The 18,451-nt window shown below is 41.3% G+C and overlaps 1 protein-coding gene across 1 annotated transcript in view; it reads left to right on the top strand.

Annotated features, from left to right (window-relative positions):
- Positions 1-4,934: 4,934 nt before the first annotated feature.
- itgav (integrin, alpha V) overlaps positions 4,935-18,451 on the top strand; it is a gene marked incomplete at both ends in the record, with an annotated part of 39,727 nt that continues 26,210 nt past the window's right edge. The window contains 7 exons of the mRNA XM_079225068.1: positions 4,935-5,086; positions 6,576-6,703; positions 11,967-12,058; positions 16,825-16,939; positions 17,132-17,193; positions 17,299-17,347; positions 18,050-18,172. Coding sequence (XP_079081194.1) covers positions 4,935-5,086; positions 6,576-6,703; positions 11,967-12,058; positions 16,825-16,939; positions 17,132-17,193; positions 17,299-17,347; positions 18,050-18,172 — 721 coding nt within the window. The remainder of the gene's footprint in view (positions 5,087-6,575; positions 6,704-11,966; positions 12,059-16,824; positions 16,940-17,131; positions 17,194-17,298; positions 17,348-18,049; positions 18,173-18,451) is intronic.

Raw genomic sequence — 18,451 nt, 5'->3', positions numbered from 1 at the left:
GATTTAACTGCAGTTAACGGTTCATATGTTTGTTCACAGTCATTTTAACCTTTGAAAATCCCCCCCCCCCCCCCCCCCCCCCCTAGATTGAGTGATTGTTATATAAAACTGTAAAACATACCTTGCTTTATGAAAATAAAAGCCCAAAACTGCTGTATTTGGATGTATTGAACACCATAAGTAATATACAAGTGAAATATATGGTTTGGGTTACAGAATGTTCACATATTAAGCTATGATTTGGGTTAGAGTTGGACCTTACAGCTGCATCATTTCAAAGAAAATTTTTTTTAATAGGCGGACCTGAAACCTTTTCATTTGTTCTGTGTCATCTTCATTTACTCTTAACCAGTAACATATAGACTGATATTTACACATCTGAACAACATCTCACATGTGTACCTTTTATTAAAACACCAACATTATTCAAACAGCCCTAGTGGTTGCAGAGATACACCCTTAAGGGCCTAAAAATAGGGTTGTCACCATGACGCCTCCTTGGAATATGATATTATCTTCAGTAGCATTATTACTGAAATATATCATATGTTGGGATTATGTTTTATCATTTATGTCAAAGTCTCCACAAGGCAGAAACGATACCTTTAATTTACCCTAATTATATGTTCTGGACTATATTATTTTATGAATACTCATAATGTTTTTTGTATAAATACTGGAATAAGAGGCCTGATGGTAAACGTGGGACTGCAGTCGGCTGACTCACCACTAGGTGGCAGAAAAACTCACTGCTGGTGGAGTGTGTGTGTGTGTGTGTGTGTGTGTGTGTGTGTGTGTGTGTGTGTGTGTGTGTGTGTGTGTGTGTGTGTGTGTGTGTGTGTGTCACTTAAAAAAAACGTACTCTGTAACTTTGTTTTAAATAGTTGTCACTAATTCAGGTGCGTTTGTAGGATCTTCTTTTTTTGTGTCAAACTAAAACTACACACACACACACACACACACACACACACACACACACACACACACACACACACACACACACACACACTGTTATTTCACACAGAAACAAGGCCTCCATGCATCTGGAACATGGAGGAAAACTAAATCGCTAAACTTTACAGAATATCTTTTACATCGTGGCGCGTTCAGTATGTTTATCCTGATGCTACGTATCTACACACTGTTTGTGTGACCACACACACACACACACACACACACACGCACACACACGCACACACACGCACACACACACACACACACACCACCCCGGGGATCTTGTGGGAGTCCTGCCACACATTCTTTAGCGCACACTTCATTGTAGCGGTGACTCAGAGCCGCTCATGGCCAAATAAGACCAAAAGCTCTGCTGGTTGTGAGATATGAACTAAACCTGTTAGAGTCTCATAAAACCACCTGAACATAATCATATTAATAATCAGAATAAAAACTGCTCTCGGCAGACTGACACGCACACCTGGGTGAAAGTCTCTGGTTTGCTTGAGCCAACGGGTAGTCCTGGTCCTCTATAGACCTCATCTAGTCCTGGTCCTCTATAGACCTCATCTAGTCCTGGTCCTCTATAGACCTCATCTAGTCCTGGTCCTCTATAGACCTCATCTAGTCCTGGTCTTCTATAGACCTCATCTAGTCCTGGTCCTCTATAGACCTCAGTCTAGTCCTGGTCCTCTATAGACCTCATCTAGTCCTGGTCCTCTAAACCCCTCATCAAGTCCTGGTCCTCTATAGACCTCAGTCTAGTCCTGGTCCTCTACAGACCTCAGTCTAGTCCTGGTCCTCTATAGACCTCAGTGTAGTCCTGGTCCTCTATAGACCTCAGTCTAGTCCTGGTCCTCTATAGACCTCAGTCTAGTCCTGGTCCTCTATAGACCTCAGTCTAGTCCTGGTCCTCTGTAGACCTCAGTGTAGTCCTGGTCCTCTATAGACCTCAGTCTAGTCCTGGTCCTCTATAGACCTCAGTCTAGTCCTGGTCCTCTATAGACCTCAGTCTAGTCCTGGTCCTCTATAGACCTCAGTCTAGTTCTGGTCCTCTGTAGACCTCAGTGTAGTCCTGGTCCTCTATAGACCTCAGTCTAGTCCTGGTCCTCTGTAGACCTCAGTCTAGTCCTGGTCCTCTATAGTCTCAGTGTAGTCCTGGTCCTCTACAGACCTCAGTCTAGTCCTGGTCCTCTATAGTCTCAGTGTAGTCCTGGTCCTCTATAGTCTCAGTGTAGTCCTGGTCCTCATATACCTCAGTGTAGTCCTGGTCCTCATAGACCTCAGTGTAGTCCTGGTCCTCATAGACCTCAGTCTAGTCCTGGTCCTCTATAGTCTCAGTGTAGTCCTGGTCCTCATAGACCTCAGTGTAGTCCTGGTCCTCATAGACCTCAGTGTAGTCCTGGTCCTCTATAGACCTCAGTGTAGTCCTGGTCCTCTATAAACCTCAGTGTAGTCCTGGTCCTCTATAAACCTCAGTGTAGTCCTGGTCCTCTATAAACCTCAGTATAGTCCTGGTCCTCTATTCACCTCCATCAGAAACCAGACCACCAGAGAGAAGATGGTCTGGTTCTAGAGAGTTCTTCTTAAAGATCCTCATCAGAGCCACCGGGTCGGATTCTGGTGAAACCAGATGACATCATGCAGGTTCACCAGAACCTTCGGGGGGAAACTGTCAGACCCTGCTGCAGTAAAATAAGAGGTTTTCTAAAGGGACCCTGGTGCTCAGAGACACTACCACTTTAGTCCACAGGGGGCACCAGAACCAACACTACCACTTTAGTACACAGGGGGCACCAGAACCAACACTACCTCTTTAGTCCACAGGGGGCACCAGAACCAACACTACCTCTTTAGTCCACAGGGGACACCAGAACCAACACTACCACTTTAGTCCACAGGGGGCACCAGAACCAACACTACCACTTTAGTCCACAGGGGGCACCAGAACCAACACTACCTCTTTAGTCCACAGGGGGCACCAGAACCAACACTACCTCTTTAGTCCACAGGGGACACCAGAACCAACACTACCTCTTTAGTCCACAGGGGGCACCAGAACCAACACTACCTCTTTAGTCCACAGGGGACACCAGAACCAACACTACCACTTTAGTCCACAGGGGGCACCAGAACCAACACTACCACTTTAGTCCACAGGGGGCACCAGAACCAACACTACCTCTTTAGTCCACAGGGGGCGCCAGAACCAACACTACCTCTTTAGTCCACAGGGGGCGCTAGAACCAACACTACCTCTTTTGTCCACAGGGGGCGGTAGAACCAACACTACCTCTTTAGTCCACAGGGGGCGGTAGAACCAACACTCAGTAGAAACTCAGTAGTGAAACTCGTGTAGAAATACTCTGTTACAGGTAAAAGTCCCGTATTCAAAGTTTTAACTTTAAGTAAAATAAAAGTAATTTATTAAAAGTAAAAGTACTTAACATGCCGAATAATTAAAATTCTAACGATTGATGCATCAATGTGTTGAGCTGGAGCTCATTTTAATCTCTATTTTATTTAATGGTTAATGTATTATTCATCTGAATCTGCAAAGTAATTTAAGTTATCAAATAAATGTAAAAAGTAAAATATTTGCATCTGAGAAGTAGCAAATGGAAATACTCAAGTAAAGTACAAGAACCTGGATATTCTATTAAAGTATGATGATCCAGAATATTAATAACACTGAAGGAAAAAGAACACAACAAAAAATAAACCCTCCTGTCTGTGTTCCTCGAGTGAACTTCCTGTTGTGCGTCAGGAGTCAAGTTAGAACTCACACAGGCAGAAGGGACCGAAAACGGATAACACCTTCAGAATAAAAGCACGAAAGTAAAATATATTAATAATTGTGTTCCTTTACGAAGCAGCTGAGTCTCATTTATAGGTTAGTGAATGATTAAGTCATATACAGTACTTACTTTACTAAGTAAAAGTAAAAACTCCTGCATTAAAACTCTTTTTTTAGATTCTAGTTAGTTTATGTTCTATTGTATATACTGTTATTTGTATTTGTATTATTTTTATTTATGTATTTGTCTGTACTTGTTTCTCTCATTCTGTGTCAATAAAGACACATCTCATCTTATTATGATTATGATAGTATTAATTATAAATATAAATAAATATTGCATTTTAAAACTTTGAAATTATATATATTTTTTGTATATACTGTCATGTCCACCCTACCAAATGTATACTTGTACAATTTATAATGTTTTGTATATATATATATATATATATATATATATATATATATATATATATATATATATATATATATATATATATATATATATATATATATTGTTCATGCTAAACCTGAGGAAGATTTTTTTTAATTATTAATAACGCTTGGAAATATTACTTATTTGTTTTGTTTGAACTTATCATGAAAATAAAAATATGTAAACAAAAATAACAGTCATTGGCGCTTTTGTTTTGAAGGGGCCGAACCGGACGCCGCGTGGTGTCTCCTGCAGCGTGACGTCAGCTGTTGAGCTGACACACTTCCACACGCACGGTCTCACTCCTCCGGCCTCTCCTCGGCTCCTGCCCGTGTTTCTGCTGCTTTTATCGGATAACAGAACAGGCTCACAAGTCGCCGCTCAGAAGCGGACATAGTCGGTCCAGACGGTTCGGTTCCAGCCCGGTTCCGCAGCAGCAGCAGTCCGGCTCCGCAGTAGCAGCAGCCCGGCTCCGCAGCAGCAGCAGCCCGGTGTCGGCAGCAGCAGCAGCCCGGCTCCGCAGCAGCAGCAGCCCGGCTCCGCAGCAGCAGCAGCCCGGTGTCGGCAGCAGCAGCAGTCCGGCTCCGCAGTAGCAGCAGCCCGGCTCCGCAGTAGCAGCAGCCCGGCTCCGCAGTAGCAGCAGCCCGGTGTCGGCAGCAGCAGCAGCCCGGCTCCGCAGCAGCAGCAGCCCGGCTCCGCAGCAGCAGCAGCCCGGCTCCGCAGCAGCAGCAGCCCGGTGTCGGCAGCATGATGGCCGCAGCGCGCCTCGTCCTGCTCTGCCTGTGGCTCCGCCGCGGCGGCTCCTTCAACCTGGAGGCGGACCACCCGGCCGTGTTCTCCGGGCCGGAGGGCAGTTACTTCGGCTTCTCCGTGGACTTCTTCAGCCCGAACAACAAGCAGTAAGACCCGCTATACTCACCATAAACAGTCTATCTATATATGTATTGTACATATGTATTCTATTTAATAGCTTAATTAAAAAGTACAACATTTACTCTAACATGTAGTACAGTAAAAAGTACAACATTTACTCTAAGGATACAGTAAAAAGTACAACATTTACTCTGAGGTGTAGTACAGTAAAAAGTACAATACCTCCCTCTGAAGAAGTATAAAGTTTTATTTAAGGTAAAGTACCATGAGTACTTATTCACTTGTGTATAAAGTTTCCTTTGTAACATTCTGGAGGTTTAACTATGAAAACAGATCAACGGGTTTTATTGAGTTGTTTCTCACATTTACACATTTGTACATGTTTTATTGTTTAAGGTTTATTTCATGAAGTATTTTCATGAAGTATTTCTATAGAGTATTTATACATAGTGTGTGTATAAATATACGGTGTCATGTGTGTGACTGTCAGTAGTTTTCCTCGTCTGGTTTCCGGCTGTCTTTAAAGATATGAAACAATCGTCATAATCTCCTCAGACCTCCTGTGTATTTATATTTCCTCTGGACAGATCCTCTTCCTCGTGAGTTTCCTCTGGTTTTAACTTGCTCCTCTTCCTCTTCCTCCTCCTCCTCCTCCTCCTCCTCCTCCTCCTCCTCCTCCTCATCGTGTCCAATGTTAGTGTTCACACGTCAGATGAACATGAACGCCTCCAGCGTTACAGCCGAGTGGAGAAAGTAAACAAGGTCAATAAAGTAAAAAAAGTAAATAGAGTACGTCGCCCCCTACGCCGTCCCCTACGCCGTCCCCTACGCCGTCCCCTACGTCGTCCCCTACGTCGTCCCCTACGCCGTCCCCTACGCCGTCCCCTACGCCGTCCCCTACGCCGTCCCCTACGTCGTCCCCTACGTCGTCCCCTACGCCGTCCCCTACGCCGTCCCCTACGCCGTCCCCTACGCCGTCCCCTACGCCGTCCCCTACGCCGTCCCCTACGTCGTCCCCTACGCCGTCCCCTACGTCGTCCCCTACGTCGTCCCCTACGCCGTCCCCTACGTCGTCCCCTACGTCGTCCCCTACGTCGTCCCCTACGCCGTCCCCTACGTCGTCCCCTACGCCGCCCCCTACGCCGTCCCCTACGTCGTCCCCTACGCCGTCCCCTACGCCGTCCCCTACGTCGTCCCCTACATCGTCCCCTACGCCGCCCCCTACGTCGTCCCCTACGCCGTCCCCTACGCCGTCCCCTACGTCGTCCCCTACGTCGTCCCCTACGCCGTCCCCTACGTCGTCCCCTACGTCGTCCCCTACGCCGTCCCCTACGTCGTCCCCTACGCCGCCCCCTACGTCGTCCCCTACGTCGTCCCCTACGTCGTCCCCTACGTCGTCTCCTACCTCGTCTCCTACCTCGTCCGCTACCTCGTCATTAGAATAATTATCATTGTAGGACCACAGGATGTAGGATGAAGGTGTGATGAAGCCCTCACTTCTCCTCCTCCCCCCAGGTCAGATGTTCTGGTGGGCGCTCCCCGGGCCAACACCTCCTCCTCGGGCAGCGTGGAGGAGCGAGGAGCCGTGTACAGCTGCCCCTGGAGGAGCTCCTCCTGCCAGCAGCTGCAGTTCGACAACACAGGTACCGAAACCTCAGAGCCCGAAACCTCAGAGCCCGAGAGCCACTTCCTGTTTGTTGTATTTATGTCGTTTAATATCAACTCCTGGTCTGAAAGGACAGAAGAAGCTTTACAAACAGAGCTCACTTCCTGGTTGCTCCCCTGTTGTTCGAGGAGCAGGAGGGAGCTGTCGTTACGGACAGAGATAATCTTATTTTCAAAATAAAAGCGTGAAGTCGTCCTTGTGTGAGTTTAGTGTTCACATGGAGTCACATGGAGTATGTTCTGGAGTGCTTGCTGGTCCAATTTAAGTTGTAGTCCTGGTTGTTTTCTGGGTTTGTTAAGGTGACCTTAAGGTTTAAACCGGGGGGCTGTGACCCCGTGACCTCCTAATAGCTTAATCTGCTCTCAGCTGCTTTGCTCCATCAACTCCAGAGAGAGAGTTGGAATATCAAACGTCCTCTGAGACGAGGATGTTAATTAAATATCGATTTCATCAGCCGTCCGTCTCACTGCCGACGTGATGAAACATAATTTAGTTTATTTTTGTGTGTCTGTGGTTCAGCTTCACTGCTCCAGGTTTTAGTTTTCATATATTTAGTTCATTATTGATCTTTATCAGAGTCAACAAAGTAAATGAAGCTTCACTCTAAAACCTTGGATCATAAATATCTCACATAAATATAAGTCCTTACGAGTAGATCTTTTCTTCATTAAATGAATAGATAATGAATAGCAATAGAGCTCTGAGCTCTTCTTCCTCCTCTTCTTCAAGAGAACCTGAACCATAAACTCTCAGTATTAATAACCAGAAGCAGCAGAAGATCACCTGTGAAGGTTGAACTCCAGAAGCAGCTTTCTGTGTTCGGCGTGTCCGGACTCATGAGGAATGTGAGCAGAGACGGGAGGTGAGACGGGAGGAGAGACGGGAGGAGAGACGGGAGGTGAGACGGGAGGAGAGACGGGAGGTGTGTTGTGAGTTCATGCTGGAGGACAGAGAGTCTTCCTCGTGGATATCAATACACAGCAGTGGTGGCCGTCAGGGCCTGTAAGTCTTCTCTGCTGGCCGAAACAGAATCACAGAGTTATAGCTATTTTATAATTTAATTGTTTTTCACAAATACACTACAGTACATGTATTATAATAATTTTTCCCTATTAGCTTATTTTCTCATTGCACAGTCTTCCTCTGTTGCTCTGCTTCTGGCTGCGCGCTGGTGCAGCTTGGCACAGCTCATCCAATCACATTTCACCTCTGTTTCTCTCGATGGTAAAGAAGCCGGTTAAACTACATGGTGACGGCCAGCTAGGTTCTCACACTCCGGTACAGCAGGTGGCGCTATGCGCCAAGTCAAGTTAGCAGCAGACTCTCCCTGTGGACAGTACTGTGTAACACGTGGACCTGCTGTAACCTGCATGGCCAGCCAAGGCGCGATGGAACGCAGGTCTGCGCTAGCTCACTTTTAGCTCGCGAGCTAACTAGCGCTCGCTGCTCACGAGAGGTGGGGGGTGTGCCGCGCCACGAACAACTGATGCACTGAAGGCCCAGGTAGAAAATCCACGGCCCGCCACTGACACACTCACATATATTATTTAGTTTATTCCTCCAAAGACATTCCTCAGAAAGTCTTCTTCCTTTTTTTAATGTGTGATTTCTAAATGTGCAAGAACATGAAGTTAGAAACAGCAAAGAGATGAAGACAGTATATAAATATATATGTTTGTATGTATATAAATATATACATACATACATACACACGCTGCTGGACACGCTGCTTCATGCCACTCAGCCTCTGATGGCCATAAAAGGGAGTAAATCTCCTGCAGTGGAGCTTTTTACAGGATGTTAAACTTCAGTTTGATGTCGACGCCCACAAGCGTGTCTGCCCTGCTGAAGCGCCTTTGAGCAAGGCAACATGATGTTGATGCCTCTGGCTGCAAAGCTGTTAGTGAGTGGCCTTGTGTGTGTGTGTGTGTGTGTGTGTGTGTGTGTGTGTGTGTGTGTTCCTCCCACAATAGAGGCCTTTGTTGTTGATATAACCTGATTGCTGGCCAAAGCTTTACTGGACCAGGGAACAGAATTGACTGGAATTTGTGTGTGTGTGTGTGTGTGTGTGTGTGTGTGTGTGTGTGTGTACCATGACTCAGTGTGTTTGTCTGTCCCATTCTAACCATGATCCACCACAAGCTTTTGTTCCTGTTGGATTTTAGAGTGTGAATCTTTCGCTGGTTCTTTATTGGGCAGCTTGTAACAGGAAGTGGGCGGAAAAGAAAGATATGAATATGAGTCAGACCCTCTGTGTCGTGATGAGTCCAGAGGTCGTCCACATTAATAATGTAAACATAGTTTCAGCCTTCAGTGTTTCAGGTGAACTGAGCTTTAAAGAAACCTGGCGCCCCCTGTGAACTAAAGAGGTAGTGTTGGTTCTAGTTTTACCCTGTTAAATAAAGAGGTAGTGTTGGTTCTGTCGTCCCCTGTGGACTAAAGAGGTAGTGTTGGTTCTGGTGCCTCCTGTGGACTAAAGAGGTAGTGTTGGTTCTAGTGCCCCCTGTGGACTAAAGAGGTAGTGTTGGTTCTGGTGTCCCCTGTGGACTAACGAGGTAGTGTTGGTTCTAATGCCCCCTGTGGACTAAATTGGTAGTGTTGGTTCTAGTTTTACCCTGTTGAATAAAGAGGTAGTGTTAGTTCTGGTGCCCCCTGTAACCTCAAGTGGTTGTGTTGGTTCTGTCGCCCCCTGTGGAATAAAGAGGTTGTGTTGGTTCTGGTGCCCCCTGTGGACTAAAGTGGTAGTGTTGGTTCTAACGCCCCCTGTGGACTAAAGAGGTAGTGTTGGTTCTAGCGCCCCCTGTGGACTAAAAAGGTAGTGTTGGTTCTGGTGCCCTCTGTGGACTAAAGAGGTAGTGTTGGTTCTAATGCCCCCTGTGGACTAAAGAGGTAGTGTTGGTTCTAGCGCCCCCTGTGGACTAAAGAGGTAGTGTTGGTTCTGTCGCCCCCTGTGGAATAAAGAGGTTGTGTTGGTTCTGGTGCCCCCTGTGGACTAAAGTGGTAGTGTTGGTTCTAACGCCCCCTGTGGACTAAAGAGGTAGTGTTGGTTCTAGCGCCCCCTGTGGACTAAAAAGGTAGTGTTGGTTCTGGTGCCCTCTGTGGACTAAAGAGGTAGTGTTGGTTCTAATGCCCCCTGTGGACTAAAGAGGTAGTGTTGGTTCTAGCGCCCCCTGTGGACTAAAGAGGTAGTGTTGGTTCTGGTGCCCCCTGTGGACTAAAGAGGTAGTGTTGATTCTAACACCCCCTGTGGACTAAAAAGGTAGTGTTGGTTCTGGTGCCCCTGTGGACTAAAGAGGTAGTGTCTCAGAGCACATGGGTCTCTTTTAGAAAACCTTTCATTTACTGCAGCAGGTCTGACAGTCTGCCTCTCAGTTCTGGTTCTCAGTTCTGGTTCTGGTTCTTCGGGCCCCCCTTCCCTCCAGCGGGTTCAGCAACATGTCCTGGGTCTCCAGCAGCTTGGCTTCGGTGTTGTGTAGTTGTGTTTTAAAGTGTTCAGATTCACCAAAGTCACACAACTCTAACTAACCGATGGCGGCAGCAGGAGACCAGAGTCCTTTATTTAAAGTCTCTGACGGGGAACTGAAGCCAGGATCTGTGCTCTCTTCACAAATACAATTGACAAAAACAGTAATTTAGTGTTATTGTGGGACTTTGGTGTTTTAATCATCCACTGTAGTAAAACTGTGACTCAGGAGAAAAAGCTCATACAACATCACTACTACACATCTCTACTGTCCCTTATGACAATACATACACCTTTAGTAACAGTAAACACACCTTCCTTGTGACATTCATTCTACCACCAATTATTACACTTTCACCACATTTACTCTGAACGGATGTTCAGCTCGTATTTATCTTCCAGAGGAGCTGTCGGAGCCGTAGAGCGCCTTTGTTATTGTCGACTCATAGCTCGTGGTGGAGGGTTCAGGCCTCCAGTGAACAACACCGCTCCAAAAAAAAGACACAAAGAGTCCTGTTAAGATGGTAACTAGCTGGCACAAGCACTTGGCCTCATGGCTGGTTTGGCATCGTGACCAACGTGATCACAGATGGGAGTGAAGCTAACCTCTCGATGGGAACCAGAATCCTGAGCCACCATCACATCCAGTCCCTTTATTCCAGCAGACACTATTCCACATCACACCCAGTCCCTTTATTCCAGCAGACACTATTCCACATCACACCCAGTCCCTTTATTCCAGCAGACACTATTCCACATCACACCCAGTCCCTTTATTCCAGCAGACACTATTCCACATCACACCCAGTCCCTTTATTCCAGCAGACACTATTCCACATCACACCCAGTCCCTTTAAATCCAGCAGACACTATTCCACATCACACCCAGTCCCTTTTAATCCAGCAGACAACGTTTAGTGGAGTTTCCCAACCTGACGGGAACTCCCCAACGTTTCCTCACTGTCTGCTAACCCCCAGATCAGATCAGTGTGGGACGCCTCCTTCTATCCCAGCAGAGCTGGGTGGTGGTTTTGCCAGCTAGCTCTGGTCTGAGAGGGCAGGGCGTCTCTTTATTACCACACATGACATGTAGCTACTGGTGTGTACTGCGTGGTACACGTTGAATTACTGTGGGTTTCTCTCATCTCAGGGTTTATTCTGATCTCACTAAAGTGACACTGAGGAACCTTTAACTGGTCCTGAACCAGTCTGAGTCTAGTCCTGGTCCTCTATAGACCTCAGGGTAGTCCTGGTCCTCTATAGACCTCAGTGTAGTCCTGGTCCTCTATAGACCTCAGTGTAGTCCTGGTCCTCTATAGACCTCATCTAGTCCTGGTCCTCTATAAACCTCATCTAGTCCTGGTCCTCTATAGACCTCATCTAGTCCTGTTCCTCTACAGACCTCATCTAGTCCTGTTCCTCTACAGACCTCAGTGTAGTCCTGGTCCTCTATAGACCTCAGTGTAGTCCTGGTCCTCTATAGATCTCAGTGTAGTCCTGGTCCTCTACAGACCTCAGTGTAGTCCTGGTCCTCTATAGACCTCAGTGTAGTCCTGGTCCTCTATAGACCTCAGTGTAGTCCTGGTCCTCTATAGATCTCAGTGTAGTCCTGGTCCTCTATAGATCTCAGTGTAGTCCTGGTCCTCAGTGTGTGTGTGTGTGTGTGTGTGTGTGTGTGTGTGTGTGTGTGTGTGTGTGTGTGTGTGTGTCTGAAATCAGTCATTTGTGTTTATCGGCTCATTTACGTAAATGTCTGATATTTGAACTTTCTTTCCAGACGACAGGAAGAATAACGACGGAGCTCAGATGGAGTTTAAGTCCAAGCAGTGGTTTGGTGCCTCAGTTCGATCTGATGGAGAACACATCCTGGTGAGAATCTACACAAAGTACTTCTGCATTATACTACTGATACTGTATTACACTGTATGATACTGTATTATACTGTGTTATACTGTATTATACTGTGTTATACTGTATTACACTGTTATACTGTATTATACTGTATTATACTTTAATACACGGTTATACTGTATTATAGTGTATTATACTGTGTTATACTCTATTATACTGTGTTATACTGTATTATACTGTATTACACTGTTATACTGTATTACACTGTTATACTGTATTACACTGTGTTATACTGTATTACACTGTGTTATACTGTATTATACTGTATTATACTGTTATACTGTGTTATAGTATATTATACTGTTATAGTGTATTACACTGTGTTATACTGTATTATACTGTGTAGTAGTGTATTATACTGTGTTGTACTCTATTACACTGTGTTGTACTGTATTACACTGTGGTATACTGTATTATACTGTTATTTACTGTATTATACTGTTATAGTGTATTATACTGTGTTATACTGTATTATACTGTATTATGCTGTGTTATACTGTATTATACTGTATTACACCGTATTATACTGTGTTATACTGTGTTATACTGTATTATGATGTATTACACTGTTATACTGTAATACACTGTGTTATACTGTATTATACTGTTATTTACTGTATTATACTGTGTTATACTCTATTATGCTGTGTTATACTGTAACACAGCTGTGTTACTGTGTTATACTGTGTTATACTGTATTATACTGTATTACACTGTTATACTGCTATAGTGTATTATCGTGTATTATACTGTGTTGTACTCTATTATACTGTGTTGTACTCTATTATACTGTGTTATACTGTATTACACTGTGTTATACTGTATTATGCTGTATTACACTGTGTTATACTGTATTAAACTGTGTTATACTGTATTCTACTGTTATACTGTATTACACTGTGTTATACTGTTATACTGTATTACACTGTTATACTGTATTATACTGTGTTATAGTGTACTATACTGTATTACACTGTTCTATACTGTGTTATACTGTATTATGCTGTATTATACTGTGTTATACTCTATTATACTGTGTTATACTGTATTACACTGTGTTATACTGTATTACACTGTGGTATACTGTATTATACTGTTATTTACTGTATTATACTGTTATAGTGTATTATACTGTGTTGTACTCTATTATGCTGTGTTGCACTGTGTTATACTGTATTACACTGTGGTATACTGTATTATACTGTTATTTACTGTATTATACTGTTATAGTGTATTATACTGTGTTATACTGTGTTGTACTCTATTATGCTGTGTTATACTGTGTTATACTGTGTTATACTGTATTATACTGTTATTTACTGTATTATACTGCTATAGTGTATTATAGTGTATTATACTGTGTTATACTGTGTTGTACTGTATTACACTGTGTTATACTGTATTATGCTGTATTACACTGTGTTATACTGTATTATGCTGTATTACACTGTTTTACTGTATTATACTGTGTTATACTGTATTATACTGTTATACCGTATTACAGTGTATTATACTGTGTTATACTGTATTACACTGTGTTATACTGTTATATTGTATTACACTGTGTTATACTGTATTATACTGCTATACTGTATTATACTGTTATACTGTATTATAGTGTATTATACTTTGTTATACTGTTGTACTGTATTACACTGTTATACTGTATTATACTGTGTTATACTGTATTATACTGTGTTATACTGTATTATACTGTATTACACTGTATTACACTGTTATACTGTGTTATACTGTATTATACTGTTATACTGTATTATAGTGTATTACACTGTTCTATACTGTGTTATAGTGTATTATAGTGTATTTTACTGTGTTATGCTCTATTACGCTGTTTTATACTGTATTATACTGTATTACACTGTGGTATACTGTATTATACTGTTATTTACTGTATTACACTGCTATACTGTATTACACTGCTATACTGTATTCTACTGTGTTATAGTGTATTATACTGTTATACTGTATTATACTGTATTACACTGTTGTACTGTATTACACTGTTATACTGTATTATACTGTGTTATAGTGTATTATACTGTTATAGTGTATTACACTGTGTTATACGGTATTATACTGTGTAATAGTGTATTATAGTGTATTATACTGTGTTGTACTCTATTATACTGTGTTGTACTGTGTTTTACTGTATTACACTGTGTTATACTGTATTACACTGTGGTATACTGTATTATACTGTTATTTACTGTATTATACTGTTATAGTGTATTATACTGTGTTATTCTGTATTATAGTGTATTATACTTTGTTATACTGTATTATACTGTATTACACTGTATTATACTGTGTTATACTGTATTATGCTGTATTACACTGTTATACTGTAATACACTGTGTTATATTGTATTATACTGTTATTTACTGTATTATACTGTGTTATACTCTATTATGCTGTGTTATACTGTGTTATACTGTATTATACTGTATTACACTGTGTTATACTGTATTATACTGCTATAGTGTATTATAGTGTATTATACTGTGTTGTACTCTATTATACTGTGTTGTACTCTATTATACTGTGTTATACTGTATTACACTGTGTTATACTGTATTATGCTGTATTACACTGTGTTATACTGTATTATACTGTTATACTGTATTACACTGTTATACTGTTATACTGTATTACACTGTTATACTGTATTATACTGTGTTATAGTGTATTATACTGTATTACACTGTTCTATACTGTGTTATACTATATTATGCTGTATTATACTGTGTTATACTCTATTATACTGTGTTATACTGTATTACACTGTGTTATACTGTATTACACTGTGTTATACTGTATTATACTGTTATTTACTGTATTATACTGCTATAGTGTATTATACTGTGTTGTACTCTATTATACTATGTTATACTGTGTTACACTGTGTTACACTGTGTTGTACTGTATTACACTGTGTTATACTGTATTATGCTGTATTACACTGTGTTATACTGTATTATACTGTGTTATAGTGTATTATACTGTGTTATACTCTATTATGCTGTGTTATAATGTATTACACTGTGTTATACTGTATTACACTGTGTTATACGGTATTATGCTGTTATTGACTGTATTATACTGCTATAGTGTATTATAGTGTATTATACTGTGTTATACTCTATTATACTGTGTTATACTGTATTACACTGTGTTATACTGTTTTACACTGTGTTATACTGTATTACAGTGTATTATACTGTGTTATACTGTATTACACTGTGTTATACTGTTATATTGTATTACACTGTGTTATACTGTATTATACTGCTATACTGTATTATACTGTTATACTGTATTATAGTGTATTATACTTTGTTATACTGTTATACTGTATTATACTGTGTTATACTGTGTTATACTGTATTACACTGTTATACTGTGTTATACTGTATTATACTGTTATACTGTATTATAGTGTATTACACTGTTCTATACTGTGTTATACTGTATTATACTGTGTTATAGTGTATTATACTGTATTATACTGTGTTATACTGTATTATGCTGTGTTATACTGTGTTTTACTGTATTACACTGTGGTATACTGTATTATACTGTTATTTACTGTATTATACTGTTATAGTGTATTATTCTGTATTATACTGTTATACTGTATTACACTGCTATACTGTATTACACTGTTATACTGTATTATACTGTGTTATAGTGTATTATACTGTTATACTGTATTATAGTGTATTACACTGTTCTATACTGTGTTATACTGTATTATACTGTGTTATAGTGTATTATACTGTATTACACTGTTATACTGTATTACACTGTGTTATACTGTATTATGCTGTTATTTACTGTATTATGCTGTTATAGTGTATTATGCTGTATTATAGTGTATTATACTGTATTGCACTGTATTATGCTGTGTTATGCTGTATTATAATGTGTTATACTGTGTTATACTGTATTATGCTGTATTGCACTGTTATACTGTATTACACTGTGCTATACTGTATTATGCTGTTATTTACTGTATTATACTGTTGTAGTGTATTATACTGTGTTATACTCTATTATGCTGTGTTATACTGTATTATACTCTATTATACAGTGTTATACTGTATTACACTGTTATACTGTATTATGCTGTATTACACTGTTATACTGTGTTATACTGTATTATACTGTTATACTGTATTATAGTGTATTATACTGTTATACTGTATGATCGTGTATTATACTGTTATACTGTATTATAGTGTATTATAGTGTTATAATGTATTATACTGTTATACTGTATTATACTGTTATACTGTATTATAGTGTATTATACTGTTATACTGTATTATACTGTGTTATACTGTATTATACTGTTACACTGTATTATAGTGTATTATACTGTGTTATACTGTTATACTGTATTACACTGTTATACTGTATTATAGTGTATTATAGTGTTATAATGTATTATACTGTGTGAGACTGTATTATAGTGTTAATATACTGTATGCATAAAACTATACTTAAATGGTTCAATGTGATACGATATTATCACTTTTATACTGCCTGTCTTTTAAGTTTTGACTTGAGTTGCTTGTGTATAGTTTCAGCTGTTTAATTCTTTTTTATATTCTCTATTGATCTACTTATTTCTCAATCAATAACCTTATTGATCGTGTGTGTGTGTGTGTGTGTGTGTGTGTGTGTGTGTGTGTGTGTCCAGGCCTGTGCTCCTCTGTATCAGTGGTCGACCTTCGGCGTCTCAGAGCGGGAGCCGGTGGGAACCTGCTTCCTGAAGAAGGGCAGCACGGTGGTGGAGTACTCGCCCTGCAGATCAAGTCAGTCCATCCAGAATACCTGAACATAACTGGTGGAAGCAGCACACCTGTCACCTGTCAGCTGACCCATGACAACCTTTATCATTACGTTCTCAGGGCTCTGACTGGTGCATGTGTGGATATTAATAATAATAATAGTATATCATCACTGTTGTATATCTATAATGTTATATATTATATTTCTCTGTCCAGCTGCCAACTCACCTGAGGGGCAGGGCTTCTGCCAGGCCGGCTTCAGTGTCGACTTCCTGAAGGTACTTATTGTACTGTGTGGTATTAGTACTTTTACTGAAGTACTTCACCGCTCCATCGAGAAGAGAAGGGGACGAAGTTCTATTGCTTCTGTTTTGTGCTTTCAGAAGAACAACCGAGTGGTGGTGGGAGGACCAGGCAGCTTCTACTGGCAGGGTGTGTGTGTGTGTGTGTGTGTGTGTGTGTGTGTGTGTGGGGAGGGGTGTGGTCTCTCGTAGTGGGAACAGACTAAAGCACGATGAACCTCAAACTGTGTGGACTGCAGCGAGTCATGTCCACCTTAAGAGTTTAATGAGCAGGTTGTGTGTGTGTGTGTGTGTGTGTGTGTGTGTGTGTGTGTGTGTGTGTGTGTGTGTGTGTTCAGTCTGACTGTAGAGGGTGTGACACACAGACGGTATTCTGACTCAGTCACACATGTTTTCTCTCTCTTCTAGGGGTGTGTTCACCTAATTATTGTTTCCTGTTGACTCAACACACAAACACACACACACACACACACACACACACACACGTACACACACACACACAAACACAAACACACACAACCCCCTGGTTCTGATTAGACACTTGTTAACGCTGCATCTCTGTGGCTCCCTTAATTACATGTTTTGAGGGTTTTTCTGAACCTAAAGCTAATAAACAAACTCATCTACAATATCATATTTATGTGTAAATATGTATATATATATATACGTATATATATATATATATATACGTATATGTATATGTATGTATATATATATATATATATACATATATATATATATATGTATATATATATATATGTATATATATATATATTCATTCCATATATACTCTCTCTGTTGTTTACGCTGACGTTCTGCTCTCTCTCTTCAGGTCAGCTGATTTCTGACGACGTTGCTGAGATCTTCTCCCGGTTTGACAAACAGTACATAACTCCTTACGCCAACACGCTGGCTACCAAGTCAGCTAGCGCCCAGTACGACGACAGCTACCTGGGTACACACATACACACATGCACATGTATACACACATTACACACTTACACACATTACACACATACGCACATACACACATTACACATGTATATACACATACACACATTACACACATTACACATGTATACACACATACACACTTACACACATTACACACATTACACACGTATACACACATACACACTTACACACATTACACATGTATACACACATGCACACTTACACACATTACACACATTGCACATGTATACACAGTTACACACATACACACTTACACACA

Source organism: Taurulus bubalis, assembly GCF_910589615.1.
Source record: "Taurulus bubalis genome assembly, chromosome: 1".
Lineage (NCBI taxonomy): Eukaryota > Metazoa > Chordata > Actinopteri > Perciformes > Cottidae > Taurulus > Taurulus bubalis.
The sequence above is the reverse complement of the archived record's forward strand: the minus strand, read 5'-3'. Positions and strand labels throughout refer to the sequence as shown.